General features: G+C 46.8%; 1 protein-coding gene across 1 annotated transcript in view; it reads left to right on the top strand.

The window, feature by feature from the left end:
* The first annotated feature begins 1,827 nt into the window (after window positions 1-1,827).
* Window positions 1,828-20,244, top strand: part of GFOD1 (glucose-fructose oxidoreductase domain containing 1) — a 131,469-nt gene continuing 113,052 nt past the window's right edge. The window contains exon 1 of the mRNA XM_050789321.1: window positions 1,828-2,426. Within this exon, the coding sequence (XP_050645278.1) occupies window positions 2,174-2,426 (253 nt within the window). The 5' untranslated portion in view covers window positions 1,828-2,173. The remainder of the gene's footprint in view (window positions 2,427-20,244) is intronic.

Raw genomic sequence — 20,244 nt, 5'->3', positions numbered from 1 at the left:
GGTCAGCCTCCACTCCGCATTGCCACACACAGCTTTTTTGATATCCTGCTCTCTCCACGCGCGCCCCGCCTCACTGCCAGTTGTTACAAGTTGTTTTAAACGCTTGCAAGTATCACGTTTTCCACTCGTGTTGCGGCAGACATTGAGCCCAGTGCTGAAGACAGGAGATGAACATGACCTGACCCATGACCTCTCCAAAGACCTTCAGCTAGAAGACGTGCCTTTCAATTTTTAGTCCCCGCTCCCGGCATCAAATGGGTGCGAAGCGGGCATTCGATGAATATGCATTCATTTATTTAGCAAATGTTTATTGAGGGCCTACTACATACAGGCAGGCAGTGTGCCAGGTGCCAAGGATATGGTGGAAAACCAGACAGACGCAGAGTCCCCACGGCTCCAGAGGTGCGGGGCCAGCCTTGGCCAGTTCCCCTTAGTCCCCCCTTGAGGGCCTGACAAGGGTGCAGGGGGGTGGAGGTGGGGGCAAGCTGGGAGAAGTAAAGGCTGCTGGAAGTGGCGATGGCAACAGGAGCCAAAGCAAGAAGCGGGCGTGGCATCTGGCCAGGGCGACATATCCGTCTGGAAACCTAGACACGAGACGCACGCGCCGCAGCGGCCTCGGAGACCCCTGCGCCGCTGCGGCAGTCCAGACCACAGCCTCTACGCGGCGGCGGGCACGGGCCTAGGGGCAGGGGAGGTGGGAGGCAGATGGGAGCCCGCCAAGACTGGACTGTCTGGGAAGAAGGCGGCTGAACCGTGCGTGCGCGGCCGGAGCGGGGGCGCGCGATTGGAGCAGGCTAGCTTGGAAGGGGACCGGAGAAGTCTGCGGTTCCATGCTCAGACTCTGGGGCCTGGATTCCAATCGCAGGCCTGTTGCTTACATATGTCACCTTGCGCAAGTGCCTTAGCCTTCACTGGGACTCATTGACATCACTGGTAAAATGGGTTTCCAATAACCTTAGGTTGCTACGAGGACTAAAAGGGACAATGCCTGGAAAGGCTTCAGTATGATGCTCAGCACGCAGGAAACGCTCTGGGGACCGAGGTTGTTAATACCGGCTGTTCGCACCTCGCCGGGTCCCCTCACTGCCCCCAGGCCAAGGCGCCCACTGCTCTCTTCCAAGGGACAGGCGACTAACCTATTGGGGCGCGCCCTGCCTAGATAGATTTATTTGCTTGCTTGGGGCGGGGTTTGGAGTGAAGCAGGGAGGAGAAGAAGATGGTGAGGGCAAAGAAAGGGAAGAAGCGGAGGGGCAGGAGGCGAGCGAGGCGGGGCCGGGGAGGAGCCGGGCTGGGCTCCCAGGGCCCGGGCGCAGCGCGCACCCGGAGCTGGCGGCGGCGGGGGCGGGGGCGGCGCGCGGCGGCCAATGGCGCGCGGCGCTGCGGTGAGGGCGGTGCAGGAACACCGGCCGCTGACAGCCAAACTCGCCAACTCCGCCCTCGTCCCCGCGGGATCCCGGAGCCTAAGCCGGCCTGGGGCCGAGGCCGCCCGAGCCGCGAGGCGAGCGAACATGGCAGCAAAATGAGGAGGCTGGCTCCGGGTCGTGGCCGCCGCTGCAGCGCTGCAGCTTGAGATCCCCGTCCGGCGCGCTCCGGGCCGCATCCTTAGCCGGCCTCCTGGCGGTCGCGGGATTATTTCATTCCGAGCGGAGGGCGAGGGATAAAGGAGACTCCCCAGCGGAGCGGGTCCGTGCCCAGACTCTGGGGCGGGGTGTAGACGTTTGTGTGTGCGATTCGCCGGCTGCGCAAACGACGCGGGAGAGAGACGGTCCCGGGCTGCGGCGGCGCGGCCGCGGGGATGAGCCGGCCATGGAGCGGCCTTGGCGGGGCGCACGCAGCGGACTGGCGCTGCCGCCGGAGCGCCGCCTGAGCCGGGGCTCCAGGGGGCTTCGAAGCCTCCGGCGCCCTGGGGGGGTCCCTGTCGCCGACTCCAGGAAGGACGCAAGCCCCGCGTGGCGGACACTGCCGCAGTCACCGTACTGAGGCGCCCCGAGCTTGCTCCGCCTGCAGCTCGGTGCGCGCTGGCCACCCGGGCGCCTTGCCCGGTGCACGGCGGCTGGCGCACAGCGGCTAGATTGGCTGCAGGAGCCGGGTGCAGGACTAGCTGGAGGTGGGTGTGTGCGCGTGTTGGACTGGAGATCCGAGTAGAAGCAGAACCAGGCGGCTCTGAGCAGCCATGCTTCCCGGGGTGGGCGTGTTCGGCACCAGCCTCACGGCCCGTGTCATCATCCCGCTGCTAAAAGACGAGGGCTTCGCGGTGAAGGCGCTGTGGGGCCGCACGCAGGAAGAAGCGGAGGAGCTGGCCAAGGAGATGAGTGTCCCCTTCTACACTAGCCGCATTGATGAGGTGCTGCTACATCAGGACGTGGACTTGGTGTGCATTAACCTGCCGCCGCCTCTCACCAGACAGATCGCTGTCAAAACCCTAGGTGAGCGACCCCTACCCTGCATCCTCCGTCCCACACCCGCCCTTTAACCTTCTCTGGGTTCCTTCCCCGCTGCCTTTCCCTTTCCGTGTCCCAGAAGCTTACCCTGCATCTACGCTGCCCCAGGGATCTGAGATCCCAGATCCGACTCAGAGCTCTCTCCTTCCTTGTCCCGGGCCTTCCCCACCTTTGCACTTCCCTCCTGCCTCCTGGCACCACTTGGACGCGCTTCCCCACGTGTGTGGCTGGCAGGCTGGAGGAGGAGTGTGTTCCGGGGATCCGAACTAGGAAGATCAGATGCCGATATCAGGGGATGGGGTGCTCCGCAAGAAGAGGAAAGTTAGTCCTCAGCTGTGTGTGTCGTGTACGTGTGTGTGTGTGTGTGTGTGTGTGTGTGCACGCGCGCGCGCCTGGGAGACGCGAGTGCGCGCCCAGAAACGCCTGAATAAAGGGCCGCACACGTGTCTCGGGTTTTCTTGGGTTCGACAGAGGACCTGCCCTTCAGCAACTGTGGCGCCCTGTTGGGGTCGTTTGTTTCTTTCTGCTGTGAGTTAGTTTAGCGTGACATTGGAGGTGTGACCATCGGCTGGAATTATTTCGTCTGCGCTGGAGGCAAGGATGATGGGAGTGGTTGGATGGGGGTGATGATTTAGAATGTTTTCAGAGGCGTCATAGGTTAGTAAAGACTGATTTGGTAAAACCAGGGGTTTTAACTTTTGACTGCAGCCTTCCGGGAAATGTCTTCTGCCACAGTTTGGAGTAATCGATTTTAAATTTTTACGGGGATGGGCGCAGTAGCTCCAGAGGCATGGACGCTTTGCATCAGAAAAGGCCCTCGCTAATCGCCTTCAGGAATAGTTTCTGAAGGCACAGTGTTGACCTGCGGGGGCCGGAGATGAGTTCAGGGTGCCTCACCATCTGGTCCCTGCTCCCCTCAACTCCCAGGCAGTCTGAACAATCTCTGAGCACAGAGTAGCAACCTCTTAGCCCATGCTCAGGGGAAAGAGAAGGGCATGTTTTGTTCATCATCAGTTCTTACATATAACCTAAAACAATCCCAGGAAGCTTGCTTGATCTTACAATTCCAAGAAAATTAGCAGCTCACCTTTGAAAGCTGAAGTTTCTATTGGTGAGGAAAACACAAAGCTTATAACAAGAACAAAGCTTATAACCAGATGAAGCGAATAGTAGAACAGATTAGAAGGGAGGAACTGCCAAGGAACAGAGACCATCCAGAAACCAACCGGAAGTTGTGTAGTCTTGGAAAGACTGTTTTATTTTTTAAAAATAGGTGTGGATTCAGGGTGGGTGAAATATATATATGTGTTTTAATTCTGCCTTCGAAGAGCTCTGAACAGAATGTAGAAACTCTCCATAGAAAGGCATTTTTATCAGGCCATTTGGCTGTTGACTCAGATGCGACATCTGATGGAATTCCTAAGGAGGCTGCTCACATTGTCAGTTTTAATTGTCAGTTAATTTTATTAAGTGTCTGCCCTTTGTGGCCTGTTTCTTTGGCCTTGAACTGAATGCCATTGAGTCTGGCCAATATTTATTTTCTGTTTGATGGAACATGTGTATTGGGTGGATAACTCCCTTGTTTACATTGGCTCTTTGCATATTAAATATTTTATAACCATCTTGTGGTATAATTCTATTAGTGCAGTTTGTACAAAACTGGTCCCTCATGAGCCCTGGGTATACTGGAGAGCTTAGGACTGGTCATATCTGAAAGACCATGTTGTAACTTCGTTTCTCCACCATAGAGATGGTGGTTCCTGTCCTGGGTACAGACCCACAGAGCAAACCTAGAGCAGGAGGGTGGCGATTTGGGGAACAAGGATGACCTTGTTTTCTGGCTGTCTCTGGGAAGTTGGCCATGAAAGTATCTGGGGGCTCTGGTTTCAAGAGATGTGACACAAATTAGACATTTCTGGATACTTCTTCTGTTCTTATTTTTCAAATATCCCTGTGACTTTTCTTTAATTAACAAGACATGTCTGTTATCTCTTCAAAGCCAATGATAAGAGGCATAATAGACCTAGTTTAATAATGGTGATGACAGAATAGGGTTTTGTTCATGTTTTTAGGGTAGGTTTTGAGCTTCTTTCTTCTTTCTTTTTTTAACTCCTTCTTTTGCAGGCTGCCCCTGCGAGTGCACAGTGGGGTGGTCGTCTTTGTTTGCTTTACAGTCACTATTGAAGGTTCAACACATACAACACAGGAAGTGAAAAACCCCAAACAGTTACCAGGCTGGTCTGGCTGTTGGGAGTGTATAGATACGAGTGTTTGCCTGGACTCTGACTTGTCCGAGTAAATTGTCCTTTTAGCAAAGTCCTGGACTTTGGCTTGCTTGCCCAGTAATGGTGACAGGTCTGTGACCCTTGATCCACACTGATAACTGGTCACAGGCCTGTCAAAGTAAGGGGCTGGTCTAGGGACCACAGTGAATAGAAACTTAAGATCAATTGAATCACACACGTCCTCCTTTAATTTATTATTATTATTATTATTATTATTATACTTTAAGTTCTAGGGTACATGTGCACAACGTGCAGGTTTATAACGTATGTATACTTGTGCCATGTTGGTGTGCTGCACCCATCAACTCGTCAGCACCCCTGTCATTTACATCAGGTATAACTCCCAATGCCATCCCTCTCCCCTCCCCCCTCCCCATAATAGGCACTGGTGTGTGATGTTCCCCTTCCCGAGTCCAAGTGATTTCATTGTTCAGTTCCCACTTATGAGTGAGAACATGTGGTGTTTGGTTTTCTGTTCTTGTGATAGTTTGCTGAGAATGATGGTTTCCACCTGCATCCATGTCCCTACAAAGGACACAAACTCATCCTTTTTTATGGCTGCATAGTATTCCATGGTGTATGTGTGCCACATTTTCTTAATGCAGTCTGTCACTGATGGACATTTGGGTTGATTCCAAGTCTTTGCTATTGTGAATAGTGCTGCAATAAACATACGTATGCATGTGTCTTTATAGCAGCATGATTTATAATCCTTTGGGTATATACCCAGTAATGGGATGGCTGGGTCATATGGTATTTCTAGTTCTAGGTCCTTGAGGAATGGCCATACTGTGTTCCACAATGGTTGAACTATTTTACAATCCCACCAACAGTGTAAAAGTGTTCCTATTTCTCCACATCCTCTCCAGCACCTGTTGTTTCCTGACTTTTTAATGATTGCCATTCTAACTGGTGTGAGATGGTATCTCATTGTTGTTTTGATTTGCATTTCTCTGATGGCCAGTGATGACGAGCATTTTTTCATGTGTCTGTTGGCTGTATGAATGTCTTCTTTTCAGAAATGTCTGTTCATATCCTTTGCCCACTTTTTGATGGGGTTGTTTGTTTTTTTCTTGTAAATTTGTTTGAGTTCTTTGTAGGTTCTGGATATTAGCCCTTTGTCAGATGAGTAGATTGCAAAAATTTTCTCCCATTCTGTAGGTTGCCTGTTCACTCTGATGGTAGTTTCTTTTGCTGTGCAGAAGCTCTTTAGTTTAATTAGATCCCATTTGTCAATTTTGGCTTTTCTTGCCATTGCTTTTGGTGTTTTAGACATGAAGTCCTTGCCCATGCCTATGTCCTGAATGGTATTACCTAGGTTTTCTTCTAGAGTTTTTGTGGTATTAGGTCTAACATTTAAGTCTCTAATCCATCTTGAATTAATTTTCGTATAAGGAGTAGGGAAAGGATCCAGTTTCAGCTTTCTACTTATGGCTAGCCAATTTTCCCAGCACCATTTATTAAACAGGGAATCCTTTCCCCATTTCTTGTTTTTCTCAGGTTTGTCAAAGATCAGATGGCTGTAGATGTGTGGTGTTATTTCTGAGGGCTCTGTTCTGTTCCATTGGTCTATATCTCTGTTTTGGTACCAGTACCATGCTGTTTTGGTTACTGTAGCCTTGCAGTGTAGTTTGAAGTCAGGTAGCGTGATGCCTCCAGCTTTGTTCTTTTGACTTAGGATTGTCTTGGCAATGCGGGCTCTTTTTTGGTTCCATATGAACTTTAAAGCAGTTTTTTCCAATTCTGTGAAGAAAGTCATTGGTAGCTTGATGGGGATGGCATTGAATCTATAAATTACCTTGGGCAGTATGGCCATTTTCACAATATTGATTCTTCCTATCCATGAGCATGGTATGTTCTTCCATTTGTGTCCTCTTTTATTTCACTGAGCAGTGGTTTGTAGTTCTCCTTGAAGAGGTCCTTTACATCCCTTGTAAGTTGGATTCCTAAGTATTTTATTCTCTTTGAAGCAATTGTGAATGGAAGTTTATTCATGATTTCGCTCTCTGTTTGTCTGTTACTGCTGTATAAGAATTTTTGCATGTTAATTTTATATCCTGAGACTTTGCTGAAGTTGCTTATCAGCTTAAGGAGATTTGGGGCTGAGACGATGGGGTTTTCTAAATATACAATCATGTCATCTGCAAAGAGGGACAATTTGACTTCTTTTCCTAACTGAATACCCTTTATTTCTTTCTCTTGCCTGATTGCCCTAGCCAGAACTTCCAACACTATGTTGAATAGGAGTGGTGAGAGAGGGCATCCCTGTCTTGTGCCACTTTTCAAAGGGAATGCTTCCAGTTTTTGCCCTTTCAGTATGATATTGGCTGTGGGTTTGTCATAAATAGCTCTTATTGTTTGGAGATACGTTCCACCAATACCGAATTTATTGAGAGTTTTTAGCATGAAGGGCTGTTGAATTTCGTCAAAGGCTTTTTCTGCGTCTATTGAGATAATCATGTGGTTTTTGTCTTTGGTTCTCTTTATATGCTGGATTACGTTTATTGATTTGCGTATGTTGAACCAGCCTTTGCATCCCCTGGATGAAGCCCACTTGATCATCCTCCTTTAATTTTTAAAAATTTCCTCGAAATTCCTACCTTAGTGAATGAGGCATTCCTCTGTTATAGAGGCATTTCTACCAAGTGTCTACACTGTCCAAGGCTGCCTCTTATTAAGTACATACTGTGTGCCAGGCAGCATGATAAGTACTGTGTATAAAACATTTCATTTCATGACTAAAATAATCCTCTAAGATAGATATTAACTCCATTTCACAAATGAAGCAACTGAGATTCAGAGACCTGAGTCACATTGCTCCTGGCTAGAGATTTGAACCCAGCACTCTACCTCCCCCTGAGTCATTTCTTCCTCTTCCATCAGCTGTACCTGTTCCTCTGCCATAGATCATGGCAGCCTAGATGAGACTGTTGGAGTTGTCCTTTGTTCCTTTTTCATCCCAGTCCTGGAATCGGTTCCCAAACCTGGTTGATGCCATCTGAAACTCTCTGTGTCTGTTCCCCATAGAAGTCAGGTCCTTACGTAGTTTCTGAATTAGGTTCCAGTCCACCCCACCCAACCCTGCCTCTAGCCACTATCCACACTGCTGCCAGGTATGCTGGAGTGCTAGAGACCTGGTCGTATCATTGTTTCCTGTTTCAGGAAAAGCCCCAGCTGATTGGCATGACATGCCCACCCTCACGTCCTGGTGGCCATTCCCGAACCCGGGGGCTTCAGCGAGCCCCCACACTGCTGGGGTTTCCTTGAAGGGGCCCTGTTAGAGCACATATCCGGGTCTCTGTCAGGAACGCCCCTGTCCCTTGAGGTCTTCTTCCATGTTTGGCCTTCAATACTCAGCCCAAGTGTTACCGCTTCCTCTCCCTGAAACCGGTCACCCTACATACCCTTCTGTCGTCTCTACACTGTGTGCCGCCATCTTGCCTAGCACCTATTTTAAGGCATTCATTTAACATTTAAATTTTATTTAGTTATTTTGAATTGCCTATATATTCATGCGGTACAAATTTCAAATGCTATAAAAGTACACATGGAAGACCTTATGTCCCCCAGTCCCTGTCTTCGGACAGGAGGCAATCGTTATTACCAGTTGTTTATGTCTCCCATTCAAGGCCATATATATATGTCTATATAATGTATAATATATACATATATTTTACATATACACAAATACATGAAACTCTGAATGTGAAAGTATTATTGTTCCTATTTTTGGCTACCTAGTGTTTCATTGTATGGATACATCAAAGTTTATTTAAGCAGTTCCCTGTTACTCAACATTCAGGTTGTTTCCAATTTTTGCTTATACAACCATGTAATGAATAATCTTGAGCATATGTCATTTTGCACACATGCCAGCCTGTTTGTGGGATAGATGTGTAAACTGCTGGTCAGAGAATACATGCTGATTACATTTAACAAAGATATTGCCTCATTAACTGGCACCTAAAATGACACTGTATTTTTTGTCAATTTCCTTGTTGCCTCTCCCAGCAAGCGTCCTGATGGTCAGGATGCAGCCAAGGCAAAGGAACCTCACTCACCTTTGTGTCCCCAGCAGCGCGGGGCTCCAGGCCAGCACAGGCCCAAGCCAACCTGCCTGGGTCCAGTCTTGTTTCTTATGCAGTCTACTCTGTACAATGGGGAAAGTGAGCACATGTGCACACGTGTGTGTGTGTGTGTGTGTGTGTGTGTAAGGTGTCACTCTCCACTTTCAGTGGCTCCCATAGCACCTGAAATAACATCCAAGCTCCTTGCCATGACTTTCTTGGCCTGAAATGGCCCTGCCTTGTCCATCTCTTCCACTTCTTGGATGGCTTCACACATTCCTGGACTCTCTCTATTCCGGCCACTTGGCCTCTTTTCTGTTCCTCAGATGCCAATCTCTTTCCTGACTCTTGGCCTTTGCACCAGCTCATCCCTTTGCCCAGAAGGTTCTTGCCTCACTTTTTGGAATGGCTAGCTCATTTTACTTTCAGGTCTCAGCTTACATGTTACTTTGGGCAAGAGGCCTTTCTGGATCCTCCCCTCCCAATTAAAAGGTTCTCCCCCAACCTCAGTCTTGCCTCTGTCATCCTCTTTCTCTTCCTGGTAACACTCTTCACGGTGTGTGATGATCTCTTTCATTTGCTTGGTTGTTTTCTTGCTTGCTATTTGTTTCCCCAGCTAGAATGTGCATTATTGGAAGGTAGGACCCTTGTCTGCTTGGTTCATCAGGGTACCCTTATCTCCCTTAGACAGTGCCAGACACTTAGTCACGTAGAAGACACACTATAAATATTTATTGAATGACAAATGAATGCATTTTCATTGAATACATGTATGCCTGGGGGAAGGCAAAAGGTTCTAAACAGAATGTGTGAATTAACACATAATATTCTTATCCTCCTGTATGCAGTAGCTGAATGCCTCTCAAACTTTCAGATGTGGTTGCATCACCTGGGGATCTTATCAAAAACCAGATTCCAGGTCAGGCACAGTGGCTTACGCCTATAATCCCAGCACTTTGGGAGACCAAGGCAGGAGGATTGCTTGAGCTCTCGAGATCAGCCTGGGCAACATAGTGAGATCCTGTCTCTAGCCAGGCATGATGGTGCATGCCTGTAGTCCCAGCTACTTGGGAGACTGAGGTGGGAGGATCACCTGAGGCCTGGAGGTCAAGGCTACAGTGAGCCAAGATCATACCACTACACTCCAGTCTGGGTGACAGAGTAAGACCCTGTCTCAAAATAAAATAAAAAACAGGTTCCTGGGTGGGACCTGAGATTCAGAATTTCTATCCAGCCCTCAGGCAGTGTGGATGCTGGAAGAGTCAGACACTAGAGATGAGATAGCTCTCTGCCTTTGGGAACAGAAGACATCCCCTGCTGTGAGTAATTAACCTGTCAGGGGAACTGTGCTGAAATGCCTGTTGCCTTGTGTGGAATGTGATGACATCTGTTTTCACGATCCCTGTATTTGGAGACAGCAGTGCAGACTCTCTTGGTGAAACTTCTCCATGGGAGTGCAAGGCTCCTTTGGGATGGTGAGTAAGGCCATAGGTTTTCCTTGAGCTTTGATCTTGCTGCACACTGATCTTGTCACAACTTGTTTGGCATCATCAGCTGAGGACCTGGAGCAATTGGCCCTTTTCTGTCCTTCTTCATGGTGTCAGCAGTTGCTTCATGTTGAGGAGGGCTGCTAGGAACATGGGTGAGGGAGTGAAGAGGAAATGGGGTTGAGAGAGGTCTTTGCAAGCCAGCATTGCCACACCAGTAGAAATAAGGCTGCAGATAATGCTCACAATGTACTTGACAGCAGCCATTCTGACATCCTAGCAAACCCTGCATTTCCAGTTCTTGCTTGAGATCTCTTCTGGATCTATTCCTGTCTCCACACTGTGTGAAAAAGGTGATTGCCTATTTCTCTTTGGGTTCCTGCCCCTGAGCACTGAGTGAAATGATTTTTGGTCTATCAATTTGTTGTAGAGCCGAGGAAGCCCTTGGGCATTACGTAAATGAAAGAAATTACTCTATTTATCGTTGGGAGAAGTCAAGCCTCACCAATCTCATTTCATCTAACTGAAATTAGGTGCAGTTGAACGATTATTTTGTTGATGATATCTGGCTTTGATAATGTGCAATTCTGCAGAAGTTTCCATTGGAGTGAGAAGAAGCTAAATGAAGAAGCCATTTTGATATCTTCATTTTGATACCTTAAACTGGGGAAGAAGAACAACAAAAAAAGTGGAAGTCAATAGCATGTTTTAAGAGTTTCACCAAGAATGAAATATACAGGCACTTAATTATATATTTGATTCAGGGCAATCATAGCCCAGTAAAGAGCATCATTATATAAGATGTTGTGCTTCATAACACTCATCAATGAAAGGAAAGGTTGACAGGTTACTACTGTGTGACTTTGGGAGTCATACCCATCCTTCCTGAGCCTCAGTCTTCTTACCAATAACACACAGCTAATACTATCATATAGGGTTGGTGTGACAACTAAAATGAGAGGGAAAATATAAGGACCTACCCTGTGGCTGCCCTCAGCTATCAGCATCAAGCTCAATAAACAGTAGTTTTTACTTTGCCCTGATGCAATGAGTTCTTTTTTTAAAAAAATTAAATTTTTAAGTGAGTAGTTCTTTAGCCTCTTCCAAATGGTGCTTTTGAAGATTTTTTAAAAATATTTTTTGAAGAGATGATTCCTTCCTGCAAGACTCAGAGAATGTATTTATTTTTTTTGTAAAGGGACGGTACCTAAGCCAAGCTTCAGGTGTCATATTTGCTGTGAATCCAATACTTGCTTCACAGCTACGTGATCACTCAAAGGTACTGATGGGGTTACCAAGAGCTCACCATGCTGCTGTGAAGATTTACTATCCCTTGCAGTGTGGGTGCTTAGCGGGGGTCCCACATGACGCAGGCACAGGGCTGCAGCAGGGGCTTTAGTAGACACCTGGAAAACAGAAATCCTCTGAATTTTATTCTGCTTCTCTCCGTGTGTCTGCTTCCTCATCCACCCCTCTCTACACCAGCCTGCTCTGCTTCACAGGCTCATGTGGTGGGTGAAAAATTGTCCACACGCACTCCCAAATATGAACATGACAGGTTCAACCACCTGAAAGGTGCAGCCCTGCCCCCGCACCCAGCTCTCCCTGCTTGTACCAGATGCTTTCTCCCGGCTCAGTCTTTCCTGTGGTTACCCACAGTGTGGGGGATACATCACCAAATGCTGCTGAGACCACTCTGCTGGAGGGGTGGAGGGATTGTTAAGAGCAGTCATTCTGATCTGGGCTGCACTCTCCAAAAAAAAGTGCTGATTCTAAGAATATAGACAGTGGAAGTTGTTCAAATGTAGACTTTGGCTGGGCGCGGTGGCTCACGCCTGTAATCCCAGCACTTTGGGAGGCCGAGGCGGGCGGATCACAAGGTCAGGAGATCGAGACCATCCTGGCTAACACGGTGAAACCCCGTCTCTACTAAAAATACAAAAAATTAGCCGGGCGCGGTGGCGGGCGCCTGTAGTCCCAGCTACTCAGGAGGCTGAGGCAGGAGAATGGCGTGAACCTGGGAGGCGGAGCTTTCAGTGAGCCGAAATTGCGCCACTGCACTCCAGCCTGGGGCACAGAGCGAGACTCCGTCTCAAAAAAACAAAAAACAAAAAACAAAAAACAAATGTAGACTTTTCGGCCGGGCCTGGTGGCTCACACCTGTAATCCCAGCACTTTGGGAGGCTGAGGTGAGTGGATCATCTGAGGTCAGGAGTTCGAGACCAGCCTGGCCAACATGGTGAAACCCCATCTCCACTAAAAATACAAAAATTAGCAGGGGGTGGTGGCGTGCACCTGTAATCCTAGCTACTCGGGGGGCTGAGACAGGAGAATCACTTGAACCCGGAGGTGGAGGCTGCAGTGAGCTGAGATTGCACCATTGCACTCTAGCCTGGGCAACAAGAATGAAAAAAACTCCTTCTCAAAACAAAACAACAAACAAAAAACCAAATATAGACATTTCTTGATTGTGTAGGTAGGGGTTTTTTTTTTGTTTTTTTGTTTTTGTTTTTTTTTTTCTGTTTGTTTTTTAGATAGAATCTCACTCTGTTGCCCAGGCTGGAGTGCAGTGGCTCCATCTCAGCTCACTACAACCTCCACCTCCCAGGTTCAAGTGATTCCTGTGCCTCAGTCTCCCAAGTAGCTGGGACTACAGGCATGTGCCACCACGCCTGGCTAATTTTTGTATTTTTGATAGAGATGGGGGTCACCATATTGGCCAGGCTGGTCTCGAACTCCTGGCCTCAAGTAATCCACCCACCTCGGCCTCCCAAAGTGTTGGGATTATAGGAGTGAGCCACCACACCTGGCCTGATCGTGTAGGTTTTTTATCTGCTTTGTGAATTACACACTTGGAATTTCACTGCTTTGATAATAACCATAGCAAAAAAGAAATAATAGATGTGATGATCTATTAATACCAACGTTGTTATTATTATTATTAAATTATTAAATTTAAGACATATATATTTTGAAGAGTGTGATGGAGAGTAGATAAACATGACCAACTGCGTGGAGTTCTATGGTCTTGATAGGTTTGCAGACCTTTACCAAGAGCCTCTTGGATAGCACGTGCAGCAGGTCGCAAGAGTGCCATGAGACATAGTCGCTTTCTGCTCAAGTACTGTCTTAAAGGCTTGAAGGAGCCAGGAGTCAGGAAAAGATTGAGGGAGATGGATTTCTGCCTTCAGACTGCCTTTTTACTGGAAACTGCAACATCAACTCTTCCCTGGGTCTCCAGCCTGCCTGTCTGCCTGCCTGTCCTGCACCTTTTAGACTTGCCAGCCCCACAATTATGTGAGCCAATTCCTTAAAACAAATCTCTCTATCTATATATGCGCGCGCACACACACACACACACACACACACACACACACACCCCCTATTGGTTCTATTTCTCTGGAGAACCCCCGACTAATACAGATTTTGCCTGGATCAAGGCCATCTGGCTAGACAAGCTCAGAGAGGAGACACCTGGAAGACGCTCCAGTGGAGAAACTGCTCTGGTTAGTTCAGCTGGTGGGTGTGGGGCCCTAGGAAAGCAGCAGGCCTCTGAGCACTTGTCCTCAAAGCAGGAGACCTGGAAAGCCAGCGTTCGTTCTTTTGGGTTCACACTTGAGCTAGGTAGAATGTTGGGAAAGAGGCTGTCACACCGCTGAGAGCCACAGTGACACTTCACCCTGAGCAATTCTATACCCGCCTACAGTTCTTTGATTCTAGGGTTTGGGCAAGTCTGGGATGCCTTGGGGTTTAGACCTTCCTTGAGAATTGTTAATATCCTACAGTGGACAATTAAAAAGTGCAGGAAAATAACTTTACATTAAAATGTTATGATTTAAAGAAATTTTCCAATCTCTAATTTTAATAGCCCTCAGAGTATTAAGATGCTTCTTTGATTAATGTCCTTAAACTGAAACTATAAATTTCTCCAAAATTTTTAAAGCTCCAATTAAGTTGGTTTGTAGTTTTAACACTACTTTTTAAAAAATAGCTTTATTGAACTATATATACCATACAATTCTCCATTCTTTTTATTTCGCAAGATTCACCCGTTGTAAGTGATTCCATTACTTTTAGTACATTTATATATTTAGAACATTTTCAACACACTAAAACGTTTCCTCATGCCAATTTGTAATCAATCCTCACTCCCACTTCTGTCTGGCTCCAGGTAACTACTAATCTACTTTCTGTCTCTGTAGCTTCCCTTTCCTAGAACTTCAATTAAATGGAATCATGAAGTATGGAGTCATTTGTGCTTGAGTTCCTTCACTTAGCATAATGTTTTTGATGTTCAGCCATGTTGTTGCACGGATAAGAAGTTCATTTATCTTTATTGCTGGGTAATATTCCATTGTGTGGACATACCACATTTTGTTTATCCATTCACCATCTGATGGATGTTTGTATTGTTTCCGGTATTTAGTGATTGCTAATAATGCTGCTGTGACCATTTGCATATAAGTCTTGTGGAGCCATGTTTTCATTTCTCTTGGTTAAATACCTGGGATTGAAATTGCTCAGTTGTATGGTGTGTATATATTTAACTTTTTAAGAAACTACCAAACTGTTTTCCAGAGCAGTGGCACCGTATTACATTCCCACCAGCAACGTAGGAGAGTTCTAATTTTCTGATATCATCAGCAACACTTGGTATGGTCAGTCTTTTTTTGAGACAGTTTCACTCCATTGCCCAGGTTGGAGTACAGGGGCATGATCTTGGCTCCCTGCAACCTCTGTCTCCTGGGTTCAAGTGATTCTCCTGCCTCAGCCTCCCAAGTAGCTGGGATGACAGGTGTGTGCCACCATGCCCAGCTAATTTTTGTATTATTATCATTATTATTATTATTTCTGAGACAGAGTCTTCCACCGTCACCCAGGCTGGAGTGCAATCGTGTGATCTTGGCTCACTGCAGCTTTCACCTCCAGGGTTCAAGCAATTCTCCTGCCTCAGCCTCCTGAGTAGCTGAGATTACAGGCGCCTGCCACCAAACTCGGCTGAATTTTTTTTTTTTTTTTTTTTTGTATTTTTAGTAGAGATGGGGTTTCACCATGTTGGTCAGGCTGGTCTCAAACTCCTGACCTCGTGATCTGCCCGCCTTGGCCTACCAAAGTGCTGGGATTACAGGCGTGAGCCACTGCACCCGGCCTAATTTTTGTATTTTTAGTAGAGATGGGGTTTTGCCATGTCAGCCAGGCTGGTCTCGAACTCCTGACCTCAAGTGATCTACCCACCTCGGCCTCCCAAACTGCTGGGATTACAAGTGTGAGCCACCATGCCCAGCCTTGTCAGTCTTTTTTATCATAGCCATTATAGTTGGTGTGTAGAAGTATCTTGTTAGGACTTTGATTTGCATTTTGTTAATAACAATTAATGATGTTGAACAGCTTTTCATGTGTTTATTAGACAGTCACATTTTTCTTTGATAAAATGACTGTTCAAATCTAATACCCATTTTTCAATAGGGTTGTTTGTCATTTATTGATTTGTAAGCATTGGTTTTGTGATTTTCTGATTTTGTTGAGGTAGCAGACTTCACTTGGGGAAGGGGTAGAGTTTTTTTTTGTTGTTGTTTTCATATACTTCCTCTTATTTTTGATTTTGGAACTAGTACAGCAGAACTACTTCTCCAACCCAAGTAAAATTCGTTTTGCCAAGTATTCATTGAAATGGTTCATGGAGTAGAAGAGCAAGACTACCAGGTGAGGGGGTGCTCATGCCTGGGACTCTGGCATTGCCCTGGGCTGTGAGAATGCACTGAACCCTCTGCCAGGGGCGTTTCCAACTTGAAGATTGTCTTCCAGTAGGGTTTTCTAACCACCTGTTCTGCCCAGTGTCTGGAGAGTGGGTTTTTGTTTTTGTTTTTTTTTCATTTATTTTTAGTTAGTAAATGCCTTTTGAATCCCTGTAGCAGTATGTTAGCTGTGGTGAGAAATGCCCTATCAAGTAAGACATAGTCTTTGTCCTTGAAAGAAGAGTGCACAGGCAAACACAGAGCAATGCAATGAGATACATGACTTAGTGCAGAGTGAATGGTTATACTGCAATGCCAGGAAGAGTTTGCTGGAGGCAGCTGAGTAATCCCTCAAAAACCATTATTGGATTAAGGGTCAGTCACCTGGGTAGGCTTCCCGTGCCAGTCTACAAAAGGCACTAAGGCAAAGGGAAAAAAATGGCATTTAAATTTAAATTTTATTTTATTTTATTATTTTTTCCCAAGATGGAGTTTTGCTCTTGTCACCCAGGCCGGAGTGCAGTGGTGCGATCTTGGCTCACTGCAACCTCCGCCTCCCAGGTTCAAGCGATTCTCCTGCCTCAGCCTCCCGAGTAGCTGGAATTACAGGCATATACCACCACACCTAGCTAATTTTGTATTTTTAGTAGAGACGGGATTTTTCCATGTTGGTCAGGCTGGTCTTGAACTCCCGACCTCAGTGATCCACCCACCTCGGCCTCCCAGAGTGCTGGGATTACAGGTGTGAGCCACCGCGCCTGCCTGCAGAAAATGTTTTAACAGGATCCCCCTCATAAAAAGTGTTGTGTGTTTGAATGAGACACTTGCAGCACAACGGCCTGGAAGGGGCTTCCTCTAAGAGCTGGTGAATTATTGCTTCCAGTTTACTGCTGCATATTTGTTTTGTTGAGTGGGGAACATGAACTTGACGTCAGAGATAAAATGAGTGGGGCCAGTGAGAGGGGCCCCACTCGTCCCAGACGCCCTTCCCCTCTTTGGTGGGTTACTGAGAAGGTGGCACTACAGAGAGTGGATGCTGCCTGAAAGCTGAGGAAAGGGGCGTTCTGAGAGCTGGAAGGGTCCCGGAAGACCTCTTGGAAAAAGTGAGTTGGTCTTCAACTGGGCCCAGAAGAGGGGGTAGGATTTAAATAATTGAAAAGGAAGACCTGGGAGGCTCTGTGATGTAAAGTCCTCCTCAAGGAACCACTGGTTCTGCGAGATAAACTGTGTGGCTTGAGTTGACCTCCTAGAGCAAAGTTAGAATGGTTTAAGAATGTCTGAAATTCTACAAATACTTTTCTTCATCAGCAGTAAGTGTCAGTTGCATCTTTCCCTTCATATCTCAAGTGGTGACAGCCACAAATGACAGAGCTCTGGGGTCAGTCAAGGCAAACAGCTTGCTGGAGTGTTGGAAAGGACCCTGTTGAGAGGAGCCCAAATGGCCGCCTTAGAGGGCATGGGAAGAACTGCAAAAGTTGATTCAGCTAGTAATGCTGTCAAGACAGCTCTGTGTGTGATGGAGTCAGGGGCATGCTATGGTAAACAGAGTCAGCTGAGGAGAGGATGCCTTGAAGGGTGCCCAGCCCCTGGTTTGGTGCTTACATCTGATGGTGGTGGGAGCACATGTTCTCTTGTTATATAACTGAGCCCTGATGGTGCAAGGGTCAGGGCTGGCTGCAGCTATAATTTACTAGATGAGCAAGGATGCAATAATCTCCTTGGAGAAGGACATTTGCGTATGACATGTGGACATGCCTCTCCCATCTTTCATGGTGGGAGGGGCTGCAAACTCTGGATTTGGGTCACTGGTGTTTCAAATCCCTTTCTCACCTCCCTTTCTCCTCCCTTTCTCACCTCTCTGCATTCAGAGGTGAGAGCTCGTGGACATGATGATTGTGAGGCTCTCTCAGAGTAGTCTGCCATCTTGGGAGATGGTTTGAGGGGGAGGCCACAGTGGTGGAATGAATAGTTAACTCTTGACTTGGGACCCAGAAGTCGGACAACAGAGCCTTGCGAAGTTACTGCTCTGGCTAGACTTTTAAAAGATCCCTAGATGTGACAACAATTGTCTATCTTCATTTTTTTCTATTTCAAAAGGAAAAGTTCCTTGACTAATTTGATGTCATTCTGGTGAAAGTAAAGTCATGCTCCTTAAGGATTTTTTTGGTCAATGGAAAAGGTAGTTTGAAGAGGCTGTCCCATCAGACTACAGAAAGCTGGAGGCATGCAGAAATGGGTGTATGGGCACAATCCTTGGCTGGCCGTGTGCTATGTGGCTGTGGGCTCCTCTCTTAACTCTTTGAAGCCCCAGTTTCTTTATCTGTATAATTGGGATAACAGAAGTACCCATCTCAGAAGGTTGTTGACCTAAACAGGGCTTTGTTTAAGATGAGGACTCAATAAATATGAGAATCCTGTTTGATCAGAACTTATTATGGTGAACGACTGTCCATTTATGTTTTTCCTTGAACAAAGATTTATTGAGTGTGAGCTACATACCAGAGATGCTCTCTGGGTCTGTGCTATGCAGTACGGTAGCCATTAGCCACATGTGGCTGCTTAACTTTACATAAAACTAAATAAAATGAAAAATTCAGTTTTGATGTGGTTTGGCTGTGTCCCCGCTAAAATCTCAACTTGAATTGTATCTCCCAGAATTCCCATGTGTTGTGGGAGGGACCCAGGGGGAGGTACTTGAATCATGGGGGCTGGTCTTTCCTGTACTATTCTGGTGATGGTGAATAAGTCTCACAAGATCTGATGGGTTTATCAGGGGTTTCCACTTTTGTGTCTTCATCATTTTCTCTTGCCGCCACCATGTAAGAAGTGCTTTTCACCTCCCGCCATGATTCTGAGGCCTCCCCAGCCATGTGGAACTGTAAGTCCAATTAAACCTCTTTTTCTTCCCAGTCTTGGGTATGTCTTTATCAGCAGCTTGAAAACAGACTAATACAGTTTCCTCAGTTGTCCTAGCCACATTTCAAGCACTCAAAGGCCACGTGTGGCTGACTGGTAGCTACCATATTGGACCGTGCAACATAGAACATTTCCATCATTGCAGACAGTTCTACTGGACAGCATTAATGGATATAGCAATGGGCAAATCAGTCACTTATGTGAGATCCAAACATGGATTTTTGAGCAACCCCAACTTGTGGGTGTGTTTCATTTTCTCCTGGGAATGTGTTGATAGCCTCCACATTGGGCTATGGACGTTTCAAAACTAATTAGTAGAGGTTTAACAAGGTCTGGGTGCTGCTTTCTGGATTTATTAGTAAGGACTCTATTATTAATGGGAAGAAGATGTGCTGTGGGAAGTTTCCTAAATTCTTTATTAGACACAGGGACTGAGCAACGAGATAAATGACAGTGCCCCTCCCTGCTCCACCCGCCTTCCCTCAGGTTTATTACAGGACTTTAGGTAGCAGATGGCACGGACCTGGGGTCCGTGGGGTGATTCCAGGGCAGGAATTCTGCCTTTGCTCACAGGTAGCGTCTTCCTTAACCCTCTCAGCCATCCTCTGGGGGAGGTAAGAAAGACATTTTCCCTCCTCAAAGCACCAAGAAGCAAAGGGTCTTAGTAGATGGCCCAGGAAGGTGGTGAGGGGAAGGAAATAGATGCCAGGCCTCTTTGTCCTGCAGGAACCTTCGAGAACACCTGGCAGCTAGCTCCTGAGGACCTGGGCCAGGGCAAGGAATTTTGACTTCAGAGTAAGGTACTTTCTGCCCTACTGCCAACATGCTGTGCACTTCCATGGGCAATGGGCTTTCCAACTTTCTTCCTCCTCTCTCCACTCCCTTGTCCTTTCCTTCAGCCGAGGGGAGAGGCTACATAAATACGAAAGCATGAAACCTCAACTGATACATACTTACTGTTTTGCTGATTATTATTGCTTTTTTTTTTTTTTTCCTTCTAGTCCCATTAATGTTGTGAAAGCCACATCCATCTGTGTGAGCAATCTTTAGGGAACTGGGACTGCTAAGTTCCAGCTTGTGGGGCTTGGAGGGAGAGGTGAGTGTGCATTTGTGAGGGTGTGAGTGCACACACACTACAGTGTGCTGCCCACAGAATGTCTCTTGACTGTAGTCAAGGGCAAAGTGATGATTTTAGAGTACTTGTTATTTAAATGTGTCCCTGGCAGACTCTTCTCATCTCCCACATGAATATGAATAATCAAAAGTGGGTGGTGGAAAATGAGATGTGTTCCTCTTCTCTGTCTCTTCTCCCT

Source organism: Macaca thibetana, chromosome 4, assembly GCF_024542745.1.
Source record: "Macaca thibetana thibetana isolate TM-01 chromosome 4, ASM2454274v1, whole genome shotgun sequence".
In the NCBI taxonomy this organism is placed as follows: Eukaryota; Metazoa; Chordata; class Mammalia; order Primates; family Cercopithecidae; genus Macaca; species Macaca thibetana.
The sequence above is the reverse complement of the archived record's forward strand: the minus strand, read 5'-3'. Positions and strand labels throughout refer to the sequence as shown.